Source organism: Platichthys flesus, chromosome 8 (assembly GCF_949316205.1).
Source record: "Platichthys flesus chromosome 8, fPlaFle2.1, whole genome shotgun sequence".
Lineage (NCBI taxonomy): Eukaryota > Metazoa > Chordata > Actinopteri > Pleuronectiformes > Pleuronectidae > Platichthys > Platichthys flesus.
The window spans coordinates 2,249,125-2,269,821 of NC_084952.1; the positions used below are offsets into that span (position 1 = coordinate 2,249,125).

At 44.2% G+C, this 20,697-nt stretch overlaps 2 protein-coding genes across 2 annotated transcripts; one reads left to right on the plus strand and one right to left on the minus strand.

Moving 5' to 3' along the window:
* The first annotated feature begins 822 nt into the window (after positions 1 to 822).
* On the plus strand, positions 823 to 10,523 carry elp1 (elongator acetyltransferase complex subunit 1). The gene is made up of 36 exons (XM_062393538.1): positions 823 to 941; positions 1,771 to 1,983; positions 2,101 to 2,253; positions 2,379 to 2,460; positions 2,702 to 2,782; positions 2,897 to 2,982; positions 3,060 to 3,250; positions 3,353 to 3,476; positions 3,577 to 3,670; positions 4,047 to 4,277; positions 4,356 to 4,526; positions 4,675 to 4,753; positions 4,845 to 5,000; positions 5,092 to 5,198; positions 5,420 to 5,523; positions 5,605 to 5,658; positions 5,747 to 5,852; positions 5,982 to 6,097; positions 6,221 to 6,294; positions 6,479 to 6,557; positions 6,680 to 6,759; positions 6,849 to 6,986; positions 7,148 to 7,233; positions 7,415 to 7,563; positions 7,756 to 7,879; positions 8,081 to 8,178; positions 8,263 to 8,464; positions 8,576 to 8,637; positions 8,753 to 8,815; positions 8,940 to 9,000; positions 9,185 to 9,298; positions 9,393 to 9,492; positions 9,589 to 9,716; positions 9,793 to 9,944; positions 10,193 to 10,274; positions 10,377 to 10,523. The coding sequence occupies exons 2-36, from the start codon at positions 1,834 to 1,836 to the stop codon at positions 10,442 to 10,444; spliced, it is 3,945 nt and encodes a 1,314-aa protein (XP_062249522.1). The 5' UTR covers positions 823 to 941; positions 1,771 to 1,833; the 3' UTR covers positions 10,445 to 10,523.
* Positions 10,524 to 10,701: 178 nt separating this feature from the next.
* Positions 10,702 to 20,466, minus strand: LOC133958637 (probable carboxypeptidase X1). Its single transcript, XM_062393539.1, has 14 exons — positions 20,178 to 20,466; positions 16,959 to 17,068; positions 16,733 to 16,872; positions 16,391 to 16,475; positions 15,659 to 15,818; positions 15,488 to 15,579; positions 14,578 to 14,701; positions 13,754 to 13,950; positions 13,480 to 13,659; positions 12,689 to 12,886; positions 12,483 to 12,579; positions 12,089 to 12,228; positions 11,908 to 12,010; positions 10,702 to 11,334 (listed from the first exon to the last, which is right to left on the minus strand). Exons 1-14 carry the CDS (start codon positions 20,464 to 20,466, stop codon positions 11,030 to 11,032), a joined length of 2,220 nt encoding a protein of 739 aa, XP_062249523.1. The 3' UTR covers positions 10,702 to 11,029.
* Positions 20,467 to 20,697: the final 231 nt, after the last annotated feature.

A 20,697-nucleotide genomic window follows, 5' to 3' on the forward strand; every position in this document is an offset into this window, starting at 1 on the left:
ATTTTACTTCATTATTAGGTACCTGTCCTTTTCAAGAGTATTCCTTTTTAATTAACCTCATTTCCAGTTTCTTAACTTGAATATTCCCATTTTACTTTAGCTCATTTTGAGGTACTCTTACTTAACTAGAGAATTCCCATTTTACTTTACATAATTTCCAGTTACCCAACTGGAGTATTCCAATTTGACGTTAGCTTTTTTTTTAGGTACTTGTACTTTACTAGAGTATTCCCATTTCATGTATAAGATACTAACACTCCACTACCTATCGTATTTATACTTATAACTGTCACATACCTTTCAGATAAACTTTGTTCATTTAAGCTGTATTATGGTCCATGTGACATCTATGAGGTCTGAAAAGGAAAAATAAAAACATTCGCTCAAACATGATATTATACTTCATGATCAGGTATTTGTATTTACTCATGTATTCTCTTTTTATTTATAGCTACTTCAAGTCTACTTTATGTCATATTTCACTTTTTACCTATACTTTGTACTTACTTTTCAGATAAACATTGTCCATTTAAGACTTATTATGGCCCATGTGAGATGGTCTTGTATATGTAGACTGGAGTATGTAAATATATACTATGTATACATAGCAGATGTATAAATATCAACATAGAGTGTGCAACATCCAATCTGTAAGTCAAATGTCAAATTAGTGTAATATTATTATTACACTAATAATAATTTGTACTATTCCTTATTATTGTTATTAATTCTCCTAATTAAACAATTTCTATGTAATGAACTGAATCCTCAAAACAAAGTTCCTGTGTCTCTAACGTATGTGTTCTTACTCCTCCACGCCGCCAGGGGGCGATAGAGCCCACACATCCCGTCGCTGTGGCGGAGGTGAAAAGTCTAGAGTGTGACAGCGCCACATGCGTGTTGTTGTGTTGTTGACATTTTAAAGGTTTCATCTCTTCTCGGTGAGTTTCATTGTTGTTTTATCACATTAATACTTTTCATAGGCGACGTGTTCTAATCGCGTCACGTCGCTAAGAACACGTTGCTCCTGTAGCATAACCGGTAAGCTAACATATACAGTTCCATTGTCGGACAGGACGCACAGTCTTATTATAATAGTTTATTCAGTAAACTGAATGAAGTGTTTTCATAATGTTTTTATATTAGAGTCTCAGCGTTATTGTGGTTTAACTGTGGTCTATGTAGCATGTTTGACTTTGGCTGGATCGTTGTGTTGCTGATGCTGTGATGGAAGAAGTCTCCAGGTTTACTGAGGAGTTTAACAACAACTACCAGATTTACGATGTGATTCAAACCTGTGGGATAATCTTTATTTTATAATGAGTGTGGTTCGTAAGAGGTGTGTGAGTCTGAATAGTGATTAATCTAACGTAGCAGTTGTGTTTACACACACTTAGTTTCCTACAGGCGTCTTCTAACTGTTCAGTCTGAAAGATCTATTGTGTTGAAACGAGAAAAGAAGAGATAAATGTTGTGTCTCTTTGTAAACTGATGAATTATTAAAACTATGCTCAGTCAACAGTAGATTGAGGTTGTGCAACAAAGAAGTAATGTCCCAGATCAAACCTGTTATCAATTATTAAGAAAACCTCAACACAATTGCACATAGTGGTTATTGCTTGTAGAATATACTTTAATATAATCTGTAATTGTGTTGGTGTTACGGAGCTCTCTCATGAGTTCATTTCTGATTCTTTATATCAGACTGATCTTATGAAAGTTGTCTGTCTGTGGTTAAATCTCTGAGCCTGTGTCATGTTTCTGTTTCAGGTGTTCTGCAGCTTCCGGGTCCAGACTCGGGTTCGGTGAGTTCTCCGTCCGTCCGGAGGTGAAATGAGGAACCTGAAGCTGCTGAAGAGTCTGTGCAGCTCGGAGCTGAACAGTCCTGGCTCACCGCAGTTCCTGTGCGTGCGGGCCGACACCGGCTCGCTGCTGGTCGCCTCCCAGTACTCCGTCACAGAGTACGACGCCCGAACGGAACAGGTGAGTCTGGTGGAGGGATTGATCTCTGCTGTAGTTTGTAGAAGAAGCATTTCCACTTAGTTCTGGTCGACGAGTGGAGATGACAGTTGTCTCTGACTTTCTCGTTCTCCCCCGCAGGTTGTCAATGAAGCCTCATTAACGGCGAATGGTTTCCTCCCGGAGGACGGCAGCGGGCTGGTGGTCGGACTGCAGGACCTGGCGGAACTGGAGTCGGCGTGTGTGGCCACAACTGGTGGCGACGTCGTCCTCTTCAACCTCAACACGTGCCAGGTGCTCACATCTACAAAGTGCTGTTTGAGGGTCAAGAAGTTAGCTTTAGCTTTGAGGTTGTTGTGGGATTAAGGATGGAAACTCATTATGTTAATGAGGGTTCTGTCTGTGATCATGTTGTACAGTTGGAGTGCGTTGGCAGCGTGGACAGCGGTCTGACCTCCATGAGCTGGAGTCCCGATGAAGAGCTCGTCATTCTCACAACCGGTCAGATTTTTATACAACAACAAAAACATTTTCTTTCTAGAATTGCTAACATCTCTGCAAACATAAATGTTCCCATCTTGTTTCAACATGGAGCTTAAAGCCTTTATCTACTGAATTCTGCTCTACGAGACAATATGTGACATTAGTGAGAGATCAGTGCTCAGTAAGGAAAGTCTCCACTTCAACAAAACATATTAAACTGTGCTACAAATGAAATAACGTAATTAATTTGTTATCACAGGCCAGGAAACAATCATCATGATGACCAAAGAGTTTGAGCCGATCACTGAGGTTGGAATCCACCAGGACGACTTTGGTGAAGGTACGGTGGCTCCTAGTGGACTCTGCTCAGATTAGGGACTCCAACATTCTTGTAATATGACTGAACGATGTTTATATAAATCTTTTATTCTTCTGTATGTTGTGTGATTTGCAGGAAAGTTCATCACAGTGGGTTGGGGGAAGAAGGAGACGCAGTTCCACGGCTCAGAGGGGAAACAGGCCGCACAGAGGAAGAGCCAGGTCAGGATTCAACGACAGTTACAGGGTTTGAACACAAAATAAAACAATATTCTGAATGATGTTAACTCGCCACACAGGAGGTGCAGCCGGCGGCCGGGTGGGACGACCGCAGGCCGCGGGTGACGTGGCGAGGAGACGGTCAACTGTTCGCCGTCAGTGCCGTCTGTCCTCAGACCGGAGCCAGGAAGGTGCGGGTGTGGAACAGAGAGGGAGTCCTGCAGTCCACCAGTGAGCCCATCAACGGCCTGGAGCAGGCGCTCTGCTGGAAGTAAGAGTTCAAGCAAAAGAACCTGGTGTCTTTTCTAAAAACATAATAATCTATATGAAAATAAAGGCTGCATTAATTTAAAATCTTCTGTTTTGGTGTCAGACCCTCCGGCAGCCTGATAGCGAGCACTCAGCGCCATCCCAACAAACACAGCGTGGTGTTCATGGAGAAGAACGGACTCCTGCACGGAGACTTCACGCTGCCCTTCAGCAAGGACCAGGCCAAGGTCGGTTCCAACTCTGATTTTTAATAAAACTCAGGAGGATCAGTGTGGAATGATCAGCAGACAGTGATTTCAGTTTATTAGACTGCTGAGTGTGTTGTAGGTGAAGGATCTGCTGTGGAACACTGACTCTACAGTTCTACTTGTCTGGTTGGAGGACATGACGCCTGGAGAGGATGGACAGGTCAACATTTACAGTAAGTTCAGCTCAAATATCACCGTAGAATGTTTTAATGCTACCACTAGGAGTCACTAAAGTACATAGTTCAAAATCCTAACAGACATTAAACCCCATATTCCTCAATTAAGATTAAACTAACCTGAAAAAACTCTTTTTAGAAGATGATTATAAGCTGAGATGTTTTGTCAGAATTGTGTTTCATGTAAATTTAGCAAATGCGAGATTTAAAATACCAGGAACTTAAATAATTGTAACTTTGTTAAGAAGCTAATTTTAAACAACTGACATTTTAAATACATGTTTACACCAGTCTTTGAATGAATGATTAATACAATGTTTGTCATGATAAGATTCTTTAATGAGTTTTAAACTTGTTGATGCTCCCTCCTCAGTCCAGCTGTGGACCGTAGGAAACTACCACTGGTACCTGAAACAGAGTTTGAACTTCGGCCGAGACCCTCAGAAGGCGCCGGTCTCGGTCTGTTGGGACCCTGAACGCCCCCTGAAGCTCCATCTGGTGAGACGCGACTGGTCCACCACCACTTACGACTGGGGCTGGACAACGGAGCGGAGTCCCGGGCTGGACGCCACTGACAACGCCAACGTGGCTGTGATCGATGGAGGTGAGGACCAATGAGACGAGGAGCTCAGGCTTCTAGCAGGATTGAGCATGACGTTTAAATTCATCTAATGCCCCTCAGATAAAATCCTGATGACAACCTTCAGGCAGGGTATCGTCCCTCCGCCCATGTGCTCATCGGAGCTGCAGCTGAAATCACCAGCCAACCAGGTGACCTTCCTCTGCCAACCTCAGAGGACCAATCAGCTGGCAGTGTTCACCGCTAATGGAGAAATCTCGGTCTACGGCCAAGGTAGGTTATGGACCAGGTTTCAGAATGACTTCTCAGCTATTTGTTCTCATGTGTTAAAGTATCAGTCTGTCTTTATGCTCTGGTTCAAATTCATTGCCCTACCTGTGTGTTCTTTTTATTTAACCTGCTTATTCTCTTGTTAATCCAGATTCAGGAGAACATGCCGACAAAACAGCTGACGGCTTCAGGATTGTGTCTCGTCCCCTGGTCCTTCAGAAAACCTTCAGGTAACTCAACGACCTACAACACTGTGCATGATGCTGTCTCCTCCTGGTCCACACCTGACCCTGTGTGTGGCTGTCCCTCTTCGTCCTGCAGTGGACCACTTCTACGGGACGACCCTCTCGCCCTGCGGCAGCTGCTGTGGCTGGAGGACGAGCTGTTTGTGTGTGTCAGCTCCGGTCTGCTGCCGACCTCCTCCACTCTGCAGATGCTCCGACCGGCTCAGGACGATCGTGACACGCTCGCTGTCAGGTTGGAAAACTGAACAAAGCTCCTGTGGCCACTTTCTTTACGCTGCAAAGCTTGGAAAGAGACTTACACCTCTGTTTTGTTTATGCCCCAGGTGGGAGATAGAAGTGGACGGTGTGGTGGTCAGCATGGTTCACTGCTCTCAGACCGGCACTCTGGCCTTACAGCTGGAGGACGGACAGATCAGGAAAGTTCTCTGGGGTCAGTAACCAACACTCTAAAATGATAAGTTATGATAAAATTATCAACCCATTATTTTAATCACTTACAATTTGCTGTCCGGCTCCATCATGATCAATCCACACAGGATACATGACTGAAATGAAGATGAAATACATACGTCTGACATTTCTTCTATAATTCTGCTCCCATCTTGACTCTTGTTTCCATAACTAAGGCTAATTTGTAATATGTCTGTGCAGATTGTGCTGAGCCCTTGGTGGACGTTTGGCGTGACGCCAGTGGGTGTACCACTAACTTCCCTGTTCCCTGCGTTCAGACGGCGCTCTGCAGCATCAGTGGGGAGGTAGAGACACACTGAACTGTAATTACATTTATAATCACAAGTGGAAGAGTTCTTGTTTACAGTGTTTCTTCATCTACTCAGGAATATCTGCTGGGCCTGACGGACAGATCCCACCTGTACGCTGGAGACACAGAGGTATGATGTCGCTCTCAGTTTGTTCATTAAGTGACAGGGAGAAACTAATGCTGTGTATATCTTCATTTATGTTTGTTTTTTTTCTCAGCTGGCCTCCAACGTTTCCTCCTTCGCCGTCTGTAACAACTTCCTCCTCATCACCACACACTCCCACACCTGCCGCTGCCTCCACCTGAGTATTCTCACGGTCAAAGGTAAAGTGGAGGCAAACACACACATTCAACACGTCCAGGGTTTTGATATATTCAGATTCGAGGTCAAGGATTCACACATTCAGTCCACGAGCCGAAAGCAGCTGATTGAATTGACCTTTGCTCCGACAGGGCTGCAGACGGCCTTGTCCTCGGACGGAGGTCAGAATGACGAGACCCTGCGTCGGGTGGAGCGGGGATCCAGGATCGTCACTGTGGTGCCTCAAGACACCAAAGTGATTCTACAGGTCAGTTCAGCAAAGACTCACACGTGGCTACCTTCACTGGAATAACTGTGGCGCTGATGGTGAGTGTTTTCATATGAAGGAAGATTTTCTGTTAGTTTCTGATTCCTTTCGGTTTGTGTCCAGATGCCTCGTGGGAACCTGGAGACTGTTCATCACAGAGCGCTGGTGTTGGCTCAGCTCAGGAAGTGGTTGGACGGGTTGGTTTGATTTCCTCCATCATATATTATACTTGATTTTTAAATGAACTATTTAACAAGGCTATTTAACAAGGCTTACCTGACTATTTCACCTAAACCAAGACTTGCTTTATACCCAAAACAAATATATACAGATATATATATATATCTGTATAAATGTTCTCTTTTTGTTTTGTTTTTTCAGTTTGAGGTTCAAAGAAGCTTTTGAGTGTATGAAGAAGTTGAGGATCAACCTGAACCTCATTTATGACCACAACCCAAAGGTATGCACTGAATTCTAACTTGCAGATCCTACATTTTCTCTGATACAGACACTAAACAAAACTTCACATGGTCACTATCAATGAATAACCAAAAATATATAATATTTATTTTCCTCCTGCAGGTTTTCCTGGAGAACATGGACACCTTCATCAAACAACTGAACTCCATCAACCTCATCAACCTCTTCCTCACTGAGCTCAAGTAAGTTGCACCTGAAGAATTAAGATTTCACATAAAACATTCTTAATTAAATCTTCTCTAACATACATTCTTTCTTCTTCTGTGCCCAGAGACGAGGACACAACCAGCACCATGTACCCTCGTCCTGAGAGCAGCCCAGTTCAGTCCCAGCGACTCTCTGGGCAGAAGAAGGTGGATGTGGTTTGTGATGCTCTACGGAACGCCATGGAATCAATGGATCCAAACAAGTCAGTGATATTAAATATAGTTTTAGAATTCATTCATTTAAATTGTCTGACTAGAAAGTGCATCATGTGGATGTCTCTTGTTTTTGTGTAGTTTATTCTTTGGTCAGAAATCTTCTAACAGAACTAGTGGGACATTAAATGATTGCGTTGTCACCTTCCAGGTTCTGTCTGTCAATACTGACGGCTCATGTGAAGAAGACGGTTCCAGAGCTGGAAGTCGCTCTGCAGAAAGTCCACGAGCTTCGAGGTGAGCACAGGCACAGTTTACGGCAGCTGAACACACACACAAAGTTTACAACACATGAACACACACACACACACACACACACACACACATACAGGCACAGTAGAGAGTGAGTGCAAGGAGAGGATGTTTAATTTTATTCTCAGTTATTACATAATTTCCTGCTCTGTGTGCATTTGTCCAGAAAATCCTTCTGCAGCTCCGGGCGCCGTCAGTGCTGAAGAAGCGTTGAAGTACCTCCTCTTCCTCGTCAACGTCAACGACCTTTACGAACACTCTCTGGGGACGTATGACTTCGACCTGGTGCTCATGGTGGCGGAGAAATCCCAGAAGGTACGACTCAGAACAGGAGGAGGAGACATGTTCTCTACAGCACGAATAAAAACTAGAAAATCCTTTGTACCACGATATTAGACATGATCACTCATCACTCATGTAACTTCTGTATGAATTAATCATCTTATCTTCTGCCAATGTTTATTTGTATCTGTCTGCCCCCCCCCCCCCCCCCCCCCCCCCCCGCAGGACCCCAAAGAGTACCTCCCCTTCTTAAACATGCTGAAGCGCCTGGAGCCGAACTACCAACGCTACACCATCGACAAGCACCTGAAGCGCTACAGCAAGGCTCTGCTCCACCTCAGCAAGTGTGGTCAGTCTCCTTGTATCTGTCATGTGGGCTCCTCTCACTGCTTCTCTTTCTCTGAAACCCACCTGTGCTTTTCTTTGTAGTGGAGTAATTTATTCTGCTACCTGTCTGAAAAGCTTCCAGTATCCAAGCTGTGCCGGTGTTTAGCAGTTTTATTTTCCAAAGAGCCGAGCTGAGCGTGACCCTTCTGTGTTCTGTGCTCAGGACAGGAACATTTCCTTGAAGCTCTGCAGCTGGTCAAGGAGCAGAAACTCTACAGCGAAGCTCTGAGACTGTTCCCAGCGCACAGCGTTCAGTACAAGGTGACGAGTTTGTAACCAACACACCACAGACGGCTCATCATTATAAAAATCCACCCCCTTAAAACCTTGACTTTTGACCCCCAGGCTCTGAGCTGCTCCTATGCCGAGCACCTGGTGGAGCAGCAGCAGGCGGAGCAGGCCGGCCTGCTGCTGTGGCGATGTGGAGAGTCCGTCAGCGCCCTGCAGGCGTTCGCCAGCAGCTCCAGCTGGAGGAATGCGATCTGTGTGGCGCAGCAGATCCCGCTGCCGCCCGACCAGCTCGCTCTGCTGGCCCGGGACCTGGCAGGTAAACATGGCAACAGACGGGTGGCTGGTGGGACGCGGTGTGGGTCCGTCTGTGCGTCCTCGTCCTCGTCCTCGTCCTCGTCCTGACTGCTTCTGCTTCTTTCTGTTGTAGAGAAGCTGATTGAACAGCGGCGGTTCTCAGAAGCTGCTCTGCTGCTGGACCAGTACGCCAAAGTAAGATCCTCTGCTGATAGAACCAGTAACAGCTTGAGCAAAATCAAACCAGTGACAGAGACCTCTCTGTCTGCTGCTGCTAGTCGAGGTCTCAGAGTCTGTGTCTTTGTTTCAGGACTGTGAGGAAGCCATCTTGGCTCTGATCACAGGTGCAGTCTGGGAAGAGGCGCTTCGATTGGTCAGTGAGCAAAATTACCTTTTTATAATAACGTAGCCTTTTCTCGAACGACTTCAAATGTGAAGAGTCTTAGTCCCTCTGTTTTTTCTCTGTGTGATGGTTTATTTCCTTCTTTCTGTTTCAGATTTACATGCACAACCGGCAGGACATCACAGAAACGAACCTGAGACCTGCTCTGCTAGAGGGTAAGAACAGTTCAGACTGGAAACTGGAGGAGAAGAGACAAATTGGTTTGAAGTATTTTGATGAAAGAACTAATGAGGAGGCCAAACAAAAACAAATGGCTTTGTTCAGTTGAAATAAAGAGGCCACACAAAGAACTATGGTCTTGTGATGTTTTGTTGTGTGTGTCTTGTTGTCTTGTATCAGCTGTCGGCACTCAGACCGCCTTCCTGGAGGCTCAGATAACGATGTTCATGCGACACAGGACCCGACTGGCTGTGGTTCGAGAGCAGAAAGAAAAGGCCAGACTGGACATGCTGGGTGAGAATAAGTCACAAGTCATGGAAGGCTAGTGTGGTTCAATAGCTGTGTTTGGGGTTTTACACAATGATTGTCTGTCTGTCTTCTCCTTCAGATGAGGAAGGTCCAGACTGTCCTGATGCTGAGCTTTACTCTGAAGCCAGCAGCGTGATGACCGGCTCCAAATACTCCCAGAGCAACTCCCGCATCTCCTCGTAAGACAGAACCTCACGTGATTCTTCATCTTCATTTCAAACACTTAGTCCTTGTGATGAATGATAAAAGTTTCTAATTCAATGCTCCGTCTGCAGGAGATCGTCAAAGAACCGACGGAAAGCCGAGCGGAAGAAGCTCAGTCTGAAGGAAGGAAGCCCCCTGGAGGACAGAGCGCTGATGTACGCCCTGGGTGAGATCATCACCACCGTGGACAAGATGAGGGGTAAGAAGACGGGAGAGGAACACTGAGACATCTTTATCTTCTTTATATTGTTATAATGAATCCTGTTGATTTGCAGAGGAGGTGCACAACCTGCTGAAGGGCCTGGTGCTGTTCCAGTATGACAAGCAGGCGGAGAAGCTGCAGCTGAGCTACGACGAGGCTCTGCACACGATGGAGGCCGCGCTGCCGGAGGTGTGGCCTGAAGGCCTCCAGAACAACCAGGCTCCGGTAAGTACCACACCAGAATCCACCATTATATCAGTGAAATGCCCTTTTCACACTTGAGTTATGAAATATTCAATTTGTCTTCATTGTCGTAAGTGGTCTAAGACGTATAGATATATTTTGTGAAAAGACTTTCATGAGGAATTCAGCTTTTTCTATAAACTTTAATCCAAAGGCATGATAATATCCCAGAAAGTCAATTCCCAAAGAGTTAAGATCTTATTCTTTTCATTTAACTCTCATCTCTTCAGCTCACTGGACCAAACTCGACTGCAAACAGCATCATGGCCTCGTTCCAGCAGCAGCAGCAGAGACCTGCAGCTCCACAACCAGGTCGGCAGCTTCTGCTCTGACACTGTTTTCTCTTTTCATATATCTGATCTGTATCGGTATCATGTGATTTTTCCAGGATTTTAAAACGCTGTTTCTTTACAGATGCTGAGGTGATGCCTCCACCGAGGATGAGAAACGGTATCAAGTGGAAGCTCATGATTCTCAATTAGTTATATTTCTGATGTTTTTAAGTGTTAAATGTTAAATATGTTATAAATAAAGATTCAGTTCATGTGTCCTCTCACCAAATGTGTTTGTCTGTTATTTAAAGTCTCAAATCCCATAAAACTTCACAAATTGTCTTTTACCATTTTATCAACATGATGTTAAACAAAGAGAAACTTTAAAATCTTTCACCTGGAAATCTCTCCTAAAAAAACTGCTTATGAACATTCATTTAAAATGGCGATGAAAGTCTTACTAGATTTGTGGAAATGATGCTTTTATTTTGCAAGAATTGTGCAATTACATCCTGTTTTCCATCGTTTTGACCACAAATTAAAAGTCGAGCTGTTTAATTATGTCATGGACAATGACACAGACCCCCCCCATGAAATGTTCCCACAGTTGTTCTGCTGCTCCACAGCAGGAAATGTGATTTTCCATTCATCTGGTGTGTTTTTGTACCGGTGTTGAGTTTAAATAACTCCAATGAGGTCTCTGAACTCAAATTGAACTGAACAAGTCCTGCTTTGTTCTCATGTTATCCTCCACCATCCTCTTCTTCCTCCTCTTCCTCCTCCTCCTCCTCTTCATCACACCCTCTTCGCCCGTTTGGCTGCAGCCGCCCTCCTCTGGTTGATGGCCTTTGTGGTGACCCTGAGTTTACGCAGACGCAGCTGACGTAGCTTGAGCTGCAGGTCCGTGGAGAGCTTCCCCCCCCTCCCGATGATCAGCTTCAGCCTCTGCTCGGGGATCTTGGTGAGGCGGAAGTCGCAGATGGTCGGGTAGTGTTCGTACATGACCCGGCAGGTCCTGGAGGAGCGGAGGTATCCCTCTGCGCTCACCGTCACCTTGTACTCACCGGGGTTCAGCAGCCGCCAGTAGTCACCATCAGTAACTGGGAAAGTGGGATGTAGGTAAAGGCTTTAAATCAAATGACTATGATGGAGGAATATTATTGTATATTATCTCCTTTACTGCCTAAATCCACGTTTTCCATATGCATTTGTTATTTAAAACATCTGCTACAACTTCTTAGAACAATACCTTGAGTGAATGGATCAATATCTAAACTTCCAAGATTCATAAGTGTGTTTATTACCAATGTTTTCATCTGTGTTTGTTTGTAGTTTTGTTTTTGTAAGCAACATATCAAAACTTGATAAATTACCACGTGGAGGGTTGTGGTGTGGGTCAGGGAAAAATCCATTTAATATTGATCTTGATCAGGAGGCAGCGAGAAATATGGTATTTTGACATTTTTTGTTAATTTACCGACAAATAATAATAGATGGATCTTGATTAAAAACAATCTGGCAAATTGTTATCTGATTTCTATGAGCGTTTGAAATTTGGTGTATCTTGGCGGAGATATGTGTCTATTCTAGTTTTGGAAACAGATGAAGAAAGACGATGAGAATCTTAAATTCACCTCCTTGATTTCAAATCTGAGGTGAGATTTAATCTGTACCTGATCTTATGTGATGATCGATGTCATCAACCTTTATCACAGCATCTGCTATTCCAGCCTCTGTGTCTTTGTCCCGAATCACACCTTTAATCCCCCGGTGAACCTGGAACAATTTGAGGATATATAAAAAATTCAGCATATAGCAAAGTGGAGAACCAAAGAGAGAAGCGCTGGTGCCGACCTGCTCCATGTAAACCAGCAGAGACTCTCGGTTGTTCTCCCACTCGATGGGAAGCTCGCTGGCGTGAGGGAACTTATCACAGGACAACTCCACCGTCACCTCGAAGCAGTTGGTGTGGAGGTAACTGAAATCATTCATACCTGCAGGAGCCACAACACACGAGCAGCTGTGTGTTAGGCCTGAAGCTGTGAAACTTCACTTCCCTCCTGGACATGAACAATAACAGCCACAGATATTATGTGAAGTTGTTTCATCGCATGGATGTTGGACAGAAACTCTGCACTCAAGTCCTTTCTGTACTCCGCACATGGGAGTGAATAAAGAATATAAGTTTATGAATCTCAGAAACATAACTGTAGATCAAGCTAACATGAGGAGACACACTCTTTCTTACTTGCTGGTACGTTGTGCCAGTCGGCTCCATTGATGATGTTGTTGTATCTGATGAAGTCCTTGTTGTGGCACGGCCTCCGGTCGGGGTTGGACATCACCTGCAGCCACGAGAGATGAAGACAACAACATGGTAACAACACAATGACAATACAATCCAACACTTCATTCAGTCAGTCAGCAGAAGGAGGGGGAGGAGGACTGGTGGACCTGGTTGGTGCTGGCGTACACTGTGGCCAGCCAGCGGAAGAAGCTCTCATCGGGGGTGGGCGTGTGCTCCCGAGGGGCCCAGTCCCGGGTCATGTCGTACGGGTAGGTGACCACCAGCTCCCCCCCGTGGAGGTTGGCACTGAGGACAAACGGGATGTTCTGCATCCAGTCGATCACAGCTCGGGTTTCGAACGCCACCTGAGGTCAGTCGCGGGGAAATAGATCCAGCTCAGTTTATACAGATGTTCAGAGGACGTCTTTAACTCGTCCTTCTAAGAATCTAAAGCTTTATTGTTTTGGTTTTATTTAAAAACGGCTGCTTTGGAAAAATATCCTCTATTTGTTATTATTTTTATCTTATTATGTTCTTGTTATTTTCTTTTTTTTCTAAATCAATCCAATGTTAATTTGTAGTTATTGTTGTTTTATAGTACTTATATATATATATTTATATAAATCTCAGATAACTTGGAATCAGTATGTGTAGAAAAGAAAAATTTCAAATGATTCTTAAAGATTTTCTTTGTAGAAATATTAAAATCATCATTTTCGTGTAGTATATAGTATATTGGCTTAAATTGGACACTTCGACCAGTTTAATAGTGAGGCTATGGTGTAATTATTATTAGGTCATAAGATAGATCCAATAATTTCTCAGCAGTAATAACAACATTATTAATTAAAGACTAATTTCTTGACAAAACCTGTTTTCTCAACTATGAAAAACTAAGAGTAACACATGAAATGGTATTTAAATATATATATGTGTGTGTGTGTGTGTGTGTACGTACGAAGGCCTTCTCAGAGGTGTACGCCTCAGGCATGGGGAAGTAGTGGTTGATGAGTTTGGACCGGTCCGTCTCCAGCTCGATGGCGTTCCACATCTCTGAGTTCAGATCTGCAAAATTACTGTTCATGTCTATTCCTTCGTAGCTGTAGCGGCCCGTGGCCCAGCCGGCCAGCTCCGAGCCCTGAGGATGACGGAGATGGAGAAGGATGGAGAGGGTCAGGTGATCTGAATTCATACATCAGGTGTCTGATCATTACAACCCGAGTCCCAGGCACCTTTTTAAAAGCCGTCTCGTGGCCATCAGGGTTCATGGAGGGCAGGAGGTGGATGCGAGTCTCCTTGACGAGGCGCACGATGCGCTGGTCGCCACGTTTGTATTCTTCACACATGTGCTGCATCAGATTGAGAAGAAGCTCTCGACCCAGCACCTCGTTCCCGTGCATCCCTGCAACGTATCGGAACTCGGGTTCACCTGCAGGGGGCGCACCACAAACAAACAGGTTCAAATTCACAGCTTAATGCTTTTACTTTTGGTGTTGCTCATGTTCAGAGCCCAGAAATGTCCAAATAAGGTCTATATGAAATCATAAATCAAGACAGTTAGAAGGACTGAGTGAATAAATCCAATATCTTTATTGTGCAGTTATAATCAGACTCTGTGAGGATGAGGAGTCTGCGCTCAGAACTTTGTTATAAACAGAATCTGTGTTTTCACAGAGAAGGACCTGGAATCTCCTTCATGTGTTTCTTCACATACATTTCTCTCACAAGTTGCTCTGAAATCTCACACATCCCCTCAAAACCAATAATGTGGAGGAGTTCCACTTCTCTGAACTCTGTGGTTCTGAGACTCCACTGACTTGGGTTTGTGCAGATAGATATCTATATATTTATATTCTTTGCATATAAAATCTACTTCCCTGCACAATACGACATATTTTAAATGCATGAGGTCGATAAAATTGATTAACGGAGCTGGATCCCAACAGCAAATCTGTGGTGTTGGGGTTTTGGTCGGAGTTGTTCTGCAGAAACCATTAATTTATGAGTCACCATCCCAGTCACCAACTGTCACATCAGTGTTCTCCGAGCATCTCACCCAGTTCGTGTTTTCCAGGATTGTCAGAGATCTCCATGGCGTAGAGCTTCAGGCCCCCGTGGCTCTTTCCGATGCTGTAGATTCGAGTGATGTCCGGACACGACTCGTGCACGGACCTCATCAGCTGTGGACAGAAACTCTGAGTGTCAGTGGAATCTGACTGAGGGAGAATATGTGGGCTCGAGTCACAGCTGGGAAACAAACAAACACACAAACAAGTCAGATGTTCAGAGAAAGAGAAACCTCAGAAACTTCCCAAACTGTCAAATAATATTTGTAAAGTGAATTTCAAGAATTTGTTGAGTTAACTGTCAATTAACTACTAATCATTTTGTCTGTCTGGTTTATAGAGATAGACACTAACATGAGTTGAGTTAAATTCTTTATATGTTTATTGCGTGAGACGTAATTTAGCATCCACAAATCTGTCTTAACCAAATCTAAATGCAGAGCTTATTCCAACATTCCAACGAGCCCCCACAGAGTTTTTATGTGAGTTTGTGTGTGTGTGTGTGTGTGTGTGTGTGTGTGTGTGTGTGTGTGTCTGTGTGTGTGTGGCTCTTTTCTGACAGCCACACACGGTGTCTTCAAACTGACCACAGGTAGTGGCAGGTCAGTGAGGACACTGTCACGGTGAAGTGAAACCTCACATAATATTTACTTCTGGTGGACAGACTGCACTACACACACATACACACACACACACAAACACAAACACACGCACAACTACACACAGTTGAACCTTCCAGGAGTTACTATGAAAATAAATAGTAAAATTTTTCAACATTGGAATTTTACACATATTCTCTCTCCAGACTTTGTGGTTGTGTTTAAATCTCAGTGGAAAAGTCACAGAACATAATTTTCTTTATGAATTTGAGGTGATTCCGAACGCCACTCGCTCTCCTACCTTCCTCATCTCTTTGTAGTTGTGGTGCCTGAAGTCCAGTTTGTCTCTGGACTCACTCGGCTCCGTCTGCCAGGCGTACATATTATTTGGATCTATATGAAATTCGAGAGGAGTGTGTTAGAGCCGTTTAACATTAAAATGTGTAACATGAAATCTGCGGGGGGCCTGTACCTGGGAGTGTGCAGCCCAGCACCTCGGCTCGCAGGCAGATGTCTCCCTGCGTCCCGTTCTCGTACCAGGTCTGAGGGTTGATCCGGATGTACCGAGCCACAGTGGACGTGTTGAACAGGGCGAGGACGGGGGTCTCCAAGTCCTGGTTCCCCTCGAATACCTGAGACACAGGGAGACACAGGGAGACACGGGGAATATAATAAGAAACAAATTAAGAAACCATCTTTAAACTAACAGGTAAGCTCCTTGAGAAGATAGAAAAGAAGAAGATAAAGTTATCACACTAAAAATCCTGAATTTTTACTTCCACTTGTGTATCTTTCTTTATGATTTCATCTTTTTGAGATGAAGAACTTTTTAACTTCCAGAATGATACCACAAAGTCGACCTGATGACTTACCAATATCTTCTTTCACCTCAATGAAAACCAGAAATATCAAATATCAATATCACATAAAAATCTGAACATTTTTACTGACACCGTTACTCTCAGTGGGCCCTGAATTGTAAAATGTATATTTCATAAGCCAAAGTCTTTTTTAGTGAGAAAATGTGAAAATGGAAAATGATTACTGGTTAATTCAGCCACTGGCTTTTTCCACAATTATAACAAAGTCCATGAGCGACGTCACTGGTTCAACAACCAGAGCAGCTCTGACATATGAAAGATGGAAAATGTACCAAGGAGCAGAAATAATTCTCAAGAAGTAGAATCAGAAACGATTCACTCACAGCCTCTTCGGTCCCGTTCATACTCGGTTTCCAGACCAGGGAGTCGTTGCTGAACTGGACCTTGTAGGTGTGCACCACGTTCCAGCTGTTTGGGAGCGAGACACATGTGGTTCACGTTATTCTACATGTGATGTGGAGGAAGCTGAGGTCCAAAATAAAAGGTCATCAACCAGAGAGGAAAAATCAAGAAAGGCTGACGGAAGCTTGGAGTCTTAAAATGATGCTACAGTTCAAATAAACAGGGACTTTGTTCTGAAATCAACATATTTTCAAGCTGCTTTATAAAACTACATTTCCCATCCCTCTTCCTGGTGCTACTAAAGCTCTGGGCGACGCTCTGACCTCCAGATGGAGCTGCGGCCCTGCAGGATGACGCCGGTGAAGCGGGTCGGCCTCCGAGCGTCGACCTCCAGCCACTGATTCTTGTCTCTGTACTGAGCACACCAGCCTCCATCGTAGATGTCTCCGTCCTCCACCCCCGACTGAGACACAAGACGAGCACAGGTGTACAAAGGGACAGGGCAGCCGGAGAGCGAGGGTCTGGTTCACGGTGAGGCTGCGTGGTTACCTGGATGTTGAGGCGGCCGCGGTGAGGTCCCAGGCCTCTGCGTTTGAAGGAGGACGCCCTCAGCTGAGTGTCTCTGACCTTCAGGGACTCCAGGCCCAGCGGAGGACACTCTGACACCATGAGACAGATTTAATCACAGTTTCAAAATGATCATGTGGAGGGAGTTTGGTTAATTTGGCATAGGCAGCGGGAGATGATTAGTTGAACAAGGTCTGCAGAGGTGTTAACTTAAAACTTGAAGGTTTTAAAGTGCAGCAGGGATTTGATTTGCCACAGAACTCGGCAGACACACTCTGGTTGTCTGGAGGGTTCAGTGCCTCCTCCTGGCGTTTGGACATTTTACCGGCTGTTAAAAAGTGTCAGCCTGAGGTTCAGAAGCAACATGACTAATCACTAAACGTGTGTGACATTTCCCTGGAAAGACCGTTTCCCCATTTAGCCTTGTAGTCCAGCTGGATCTCTGTGGAGCCGCTTGTGACTCAGAACGTGTCTCAGCTTCAAAGGAGTAAAGTTTCCTTGTTGGTGTCGATTTCTGCCAAAGTAAAGATTTCTCCTGGACGGACTCAGCAAACTGACACGTGATGCCCGAAAGACAAAGACAGTGGATTAGACCTAAAGACAAACTGAGGGTCAGGTTGCACGTCATGTTTTTTGTGCGTTTGTTCGATCTCACTATTGTTCCTGAATCTGAGGACGTAAACTTCCTCTCGAGATAAGAGGGACAACAAACAACCCACTCTCTCCTCCCTGTGTTTATCTAAATCTGATCTGCTTCATTTCCTCTTCCTCCTCACAGGGGACGTCGGGGGGGGAGATGGAGACATGAGATGATTCATCCTCTTGAGTTTTATCCACAAGGTCTCAGAGCTTCATCCACTCAGGATCAACACTCAGAAGTGGAACGGTCGAGATTATTGAGTGGAGCTGAGCAGGATTACAAATCAAACAGGTTCACTAAAGTTCACAGAAGTGTATCATGTGTTTTTTTCAGGATTAGTCGAAATTTCACAATGTGCTGAAAAGTTAAAGCAGTTTGTTGCATGTTCAGGGAACAGTTTGAAAAGTGTCTCTGATTAACTGGAACAAATCTTATCACCGATGTGTTTCTGCTCGTGACCTTCGACAGCTCCTCCAAACATTCTGTGAATCAAACATCAGTCTGTAGCAGGACAGTGAAAGACAAACAAACATGGCTGAAAATCTGTGGGCTACATTGATATATTTAGAAAATTAAGTGTTTTATATACAGAATATTGCAAATGAGTGTAATAATCACTGCTCCTGTCGACAAGTTGTTGAGTTAAACTGTGAAAAAACAGAAAATTGATTGATTCTTAATGAGGATCAGCTCTGATTTGAGTGTTTATGTCCAGACGACACACACACACATCTACACTGGGCTCAGTTCCAGGTCCAGCTCACACACAAGTATACATGCAACACAAGAAAACCCTACACAAAGCAGCTGTTGGACTGATGCTGGTCCCTGAAGGCTGAAACTGAGACATGCAAACCAAACTGTATTCTACGGTTAGAATTTAAAGAGGTTCAGGTGAGAACTGAGAGAAGCGGCTCAGATTGAGTTCTTTATAAGTCTGGATTTCAGGATGTGCTTCCTCAGCTGGAATCAGATGTTGGGAACTTGAACAGCAAATAGTTGAAGATTGATTCTGGTGCTTTCCGGCGTTTGCTCCAAATGTGGAATCACTTGAATTCTCCGGTTGCAGCAAACTCCACTTTGAAGGTGAAAGCACTGGGAACTATTTGCCTCTAATATCTGACCCGTGTCTGAGTGACATGCTGAATCCTTCAGGGCGGATCCCGGTACATACGTGAGGCCGCGTCCGCGCCGGCCCCTGATTGGCTCACGCTCGGTTTGACCTGCGGTTTGGTTTTCTTAACAACCTTTGGCTTCTTGCTGAGGACTCGGGGTTTCTTCAGCACCACTCTGGGTTTCTTTACAACGCTCCTGGTCGATCTCCTCGCTAAGAAAAGGCAGTTCAGGTCAGTGGTGTTACTCTGCGCTCTCTAAGTGTGTGTGTGTGTGTGTGTACAAAGTTACTCAACAATGCATGGACGGATGTTCACCAGACTTTGTGAGTATGTGACTTGGGTGTATATCTCCAGATGATTAACTTTCGGGACTGATTGATCAAAGTTCAAAGGGTCAAGACCAACTATAATATGGTCTGAAAAGCACATTTTGAAATATATCTCTTCAAATAATAGCAAAAAAGTCATATTTTTAAAGGTGGCTGCATCTTATTGGATGATAGACACGACCTTACGCTTATATAGATCAAAGTTTTGTGACATTTTAACAAGTTTATTATGAGATTACATTATTATTACAATGTGGAAAAGTTAGCATTGCCTGATTGAGAGGATCTAGACACACTTTTCTCTCACATTTGATGGAAGGTTATGAGGATTCAGTGCACGGCTGCAACAAGCAGCACAAACCATCTCTAACATCTGAGACTGTTTTCATGTAAGCTGCATTTTTTGGCTGCATATGTTTGAGTCTATTTACTTTTGAGTCGACTGGCTCCAGCCCCAGTGAGTGTACAGTAAAATTAACACTTTCATGAACCTGAGGGTTTGAGGAGTTACAGAGAGTGAGGGGTCTTGTTCTCTGTTGTTTTTTCACATCTGGTTTTCATCAGTGGAACACGGCTGAACGCTCTCTGTGCTCACAGGGTAGAATGCGGAACATCCTCCCCCAACCCTCGGACACCGACTCCCTGACCGCAGATATGAAACAAAGCTCGTTTTCCGCCTCTGAGAATCTACGAAGCCTCGAGGAACCTCTGAAATCCTCAGAGTTTATTTAGTCCCACAACTATAACACCTCTGAGCTTCTAGATAGTTTGTTGCATCTGATTTGCAAGATTAACAACACATTTTTCATGAGAGGTTAGTTAACAGTTAAAGTGACTCACAACATTCAGAACAGTGTGTTTTCACCACAGAGGTTTTTCTTTACAGGAAAAGGAAACACGTGAAACCAGAGAATTTAACAGAGCAATTAACAACTAGAGTGAAGCAAGAATCCTTATCACAGGTAAAAACTATAAATCATTAGAGTAATATTGAATTCATGTTTTATTATTAATTTATCTAGAGAGTTTTTATTTGGAGATCAAGGAAATTAGAATAAGAATCCACAAACAATAGAACATTTTATATTAATTCAATATTATTTCAGTGGCCACTCACCAAACTCCGGAGGCCCTTCATCCTCTTCCTCAGTTTCTGGGCTTGGAGCTTTTCTCTCGGCTGTTGCTTCAGTCACATGTTTGCTGCTCGTCTGAGGTTTGTCTGTTGTGAATCCAGTGGGGGGGTCTTCCGTGTGGTTTGCAGGGCTCATAGTGTGTCCTACAGAAAAGGAGGTCACAGGTGAAGGAGAAGTGGAGGTCACTGAGTCGTCAGCAGGTCCGGATGAAACCAGGATAAATGATCCATGATGCAGAAACAAGAGCAGAGTAAAGAGCAGGACTTCAGCCATAGTATCTGTGAACTCTGCAGAAACTCCAGTGACAGACACTCATTCATCCTCCCTGAGCCCCACTGGCAACACACCCACAACACAGGCACCACATCCGGGCAGGGATGAAGAAAATAAAATCCAGGAGGACGAGATGTGCTCATGTGATATAATACAAAACTGTGTGATGCCCTTTTCCTCCAGTGAGGCTTTGGTTTGTTTGATAAATTCGTAAGGGACATGATTTAAAAC